At 33.3% G+C, this 2,601-nt stretch overlaps 1 protein-coding gene across 7 annotated transcripts in view; it reads right to left on the bottom strand.

Moving 5' to 3' along the window:
- Positions 1–670: 670 nt before the first annotated feature.
- Positions 671–2,601, bottom strand: part of LOC108763491 (Kinesin heavy chain 73) — a 43,201-nt gene continuing 41,270 nt past the window's right edge. For 5 of the 7 annotated variants that reach the window (XM_018511149.1, XM_018511153.1, XM_018511151.1 and 2 more), the window contains 2 exons: positions 2,327–2,503; positions 671–2,224 (listed from right to left, as the gene is read on the bottom strand). In XM_018511149.1, coding sequence (XP_018366651.1) covers positions 2,136–2,224; positions 2,327–2,503 — 266 coding nt within the window. In that variant the 3' untranslated portion in view covers positions 671–2,135. The remainder of the gene's footprint in view (positions 2,225–2,326; positions 2,504–2,601) is intronic. The other 2 variants (XM_018511155.1, XM_018511156.1) reach the window with 1 other exon arrangement.

Raw genomic sequence — 2,601 nt, 5'->3', positions numbered from 1 at the left:
TTAAAAAAAAAAATTTTTGTTCCGAGATTGTCATCAATGCTGTCCGTTACGTTTCCTTCTGTTTCTATTTTATATTTTCTTTTGCACTGTCTCTCGGCGTGTTGTGTTATAGAAACAAATAACTCTAAATATAATTGCCTTATAAAGGGTTAAAAAAAAAACACTACTCAAGAATTGATTGATAACATACTAAAATATACAGTGGAAATTGCGTATGATTTTTATCGGATTTTGAATCATTTTCTCTTAAGTATATGTCTCACACTGTCCGCATCCGTAAAATAGGAAGAGCAAGAGTAAATCTTGCTTTACAGATGATATACGAGTTTCAATTCGTCGAAAGGAATGCAAGTGTCGATTGCATTATACCAAAAACCGAAGACGCGTAATGATTAAAGATTGTAAAATTTATTAACGTTATGCCGGGCAGGCATGTAGTATCACTGTGACACATGGACTCTTAATTTGTTTCTTTCTCAACAATCTTGATTACTAAAAATGGACAGGTGCTGCTGGTTGCAAGGTTTCCTTCTCGCAGAGGTAATTGTTATTTACGTACATAAAAACCGAAGAAATTGTCTGCCACGATAAGGAAACATTGCGCAGCAGCGATTATTATTATTATTATTATAATTATTATATTATTCCATAAATATTACACATACAGTAATATACTCATTATTGGTAATATAAGTATTGTTCTAATTGGACAGGAGCTGTTTTCACAATTTGGGCAAATGTATGAGTTATCTTAAATGTTAATTGCTTACTTTTCGTCTTTTTCATATTCCTTTACGGCACAATCTATATTTCATGAATTAATTAGTTTCCGTTTGATTTCACGCAAGACGCGACGTAATTGGTTTTTTAAAATAAAACCAAATTTGATACTCAAAGTGGGAAAAATTCATTAATGAGCAAATCATGTTATAGGATATGAAATATATATTAATCGTTCGCTTCAACGTTTATACTGTGCGTAAATAAAGGGAAATAACGTGAAATAGCCCAAGTTATAAAAAAATCTGGATGAATATAGCATTATATGCAACTGATACAATGAAACAAGCTCATTTATTTAGTTTCTACTTAAACCTATGAACTTAATATTGCAACTCTAGTAGTCATTGTATCTTTGGATTTGCAATTTGCTCTTAAATCAATTAATAAGGACATTTAAGAATCAGTTTGCAATCTCCAAAAATGCAATATGCAGTTAGAATGTAGTATATATAAATTAAGGTGTGTCATGTTCACGTGATGGGATAACGGTGACAAGAGATGTATGTTACAATAAAAAGGAACTTAACGAATCGCGCTAAAAAAAATACAATATACGAAACAATTGTATACATATAAAATCTTTAAATAATCTACATAACGGTAAAATATATATATGTATGCAAAATGCTTTCCGACATTTGTCCTTTCATTGGGCACTTTTCCGGCCTATAAATTACCATATGGTAATTTTGGAAAGTGTATCGTCCAATGATTTGTAAAAACGCCAAGATTTAATCGGTATATTATTATTATCGCGTCTATTGTGTCGACACAGACCGATTTCACAAATACAAAATATGATTACGTGGAATATGTACATCAAATTGTAGATATCGTGTATTTTAGAGTGACATATCAAGAATAAAGGAAAGATGTTCTGCTGACTTTTGATTAGTTTAGAATGTACAATTAAATCGCAAGATATATTGCCTTCCTCTGGCATAAAATATAAATGGTTCGTAATACCAGTCATTAAAGTAAACTTGTGGAATGCTCGTTAGTCAATAAACGTCGCAACTGACTTTCGATACATGGCGACAATTATGCACGGGTCAATTATGCTACTCCCTCCCTTTCCCTACTTCCCTATTCCCTAGTCAAGTAGCGAAGTGGATACGCTGCTCATAGGACATGACAAGTTGAAAATATCCCATGCTTCGTGTGTAGTACACATTAATGATTTAATATTTGAAATATTACTGTATAAGTAATTTCAATAATCAATAGCTGCCCTAATGTCTAAAGGACTGAAACATTGCTGCTACATATATCATATAGGCATGTAGCAATTAGTATATTTATGTTGTGGCTTTTATTAACACGAAGTAATGGTGAAGCAGTGTGTGATCCGTTTACTTGCCGCGTGGAAAAGAACGTGTACCTGTAGTAGAGAGGCCTTCCCCTCGACTGCGACTTCGGTGCAAGGAATGTAATCCTTCGCCTAAAAGACAATATTTCCAATAAAAACAATAATTCTAATAAATATCATTTTAACAGCAAACGTGTACAAGTCGATTGTACAATAAGATTGTTTTGAAATTACCCTTGCTAATACTCCTACGCATTGATGTAGATGGTGCTGGTGTCGATTCTTGTTTGGTGTAACTTCTAAGCGCTCTTCCTCGTCTGTCTTGAATTAACTTATCCATTTTAACGAATATACCACATTTGGGTCGACATGTGAAATACCTATGGCCATTGACAGCACCATCGTTTTTGCCTATAACAGTGAAACATAGACATGTTTACAATGTAAACAAAATTTGTGAGAGAGAGAGAGAGAGAGAGAGAGAGAGAGAGAGAGAGAGAGAGAGAGAG

This window comes from Trachymyrmex cornetzi, unplaced genomic scaffold, assembly GCF_001594075.2.
Source record: "Trachymyrmex cornetzi isolate Tcor2-1 unplaced genomic scaffold, Tcor1.1 scaffold361, whole genome shotgun sequence".
In the NCBI taxonomy this organism is placed as follows: Eukaryota; Metazoa; Arthropoda; class Insecta; order Hymenoptera; family Formicidae; genus Trachymyrmex; species Trachymyrmex cornetzi.
This window is presented reverse-complemented; position numbering and strand designations above follow the sequence as displayed.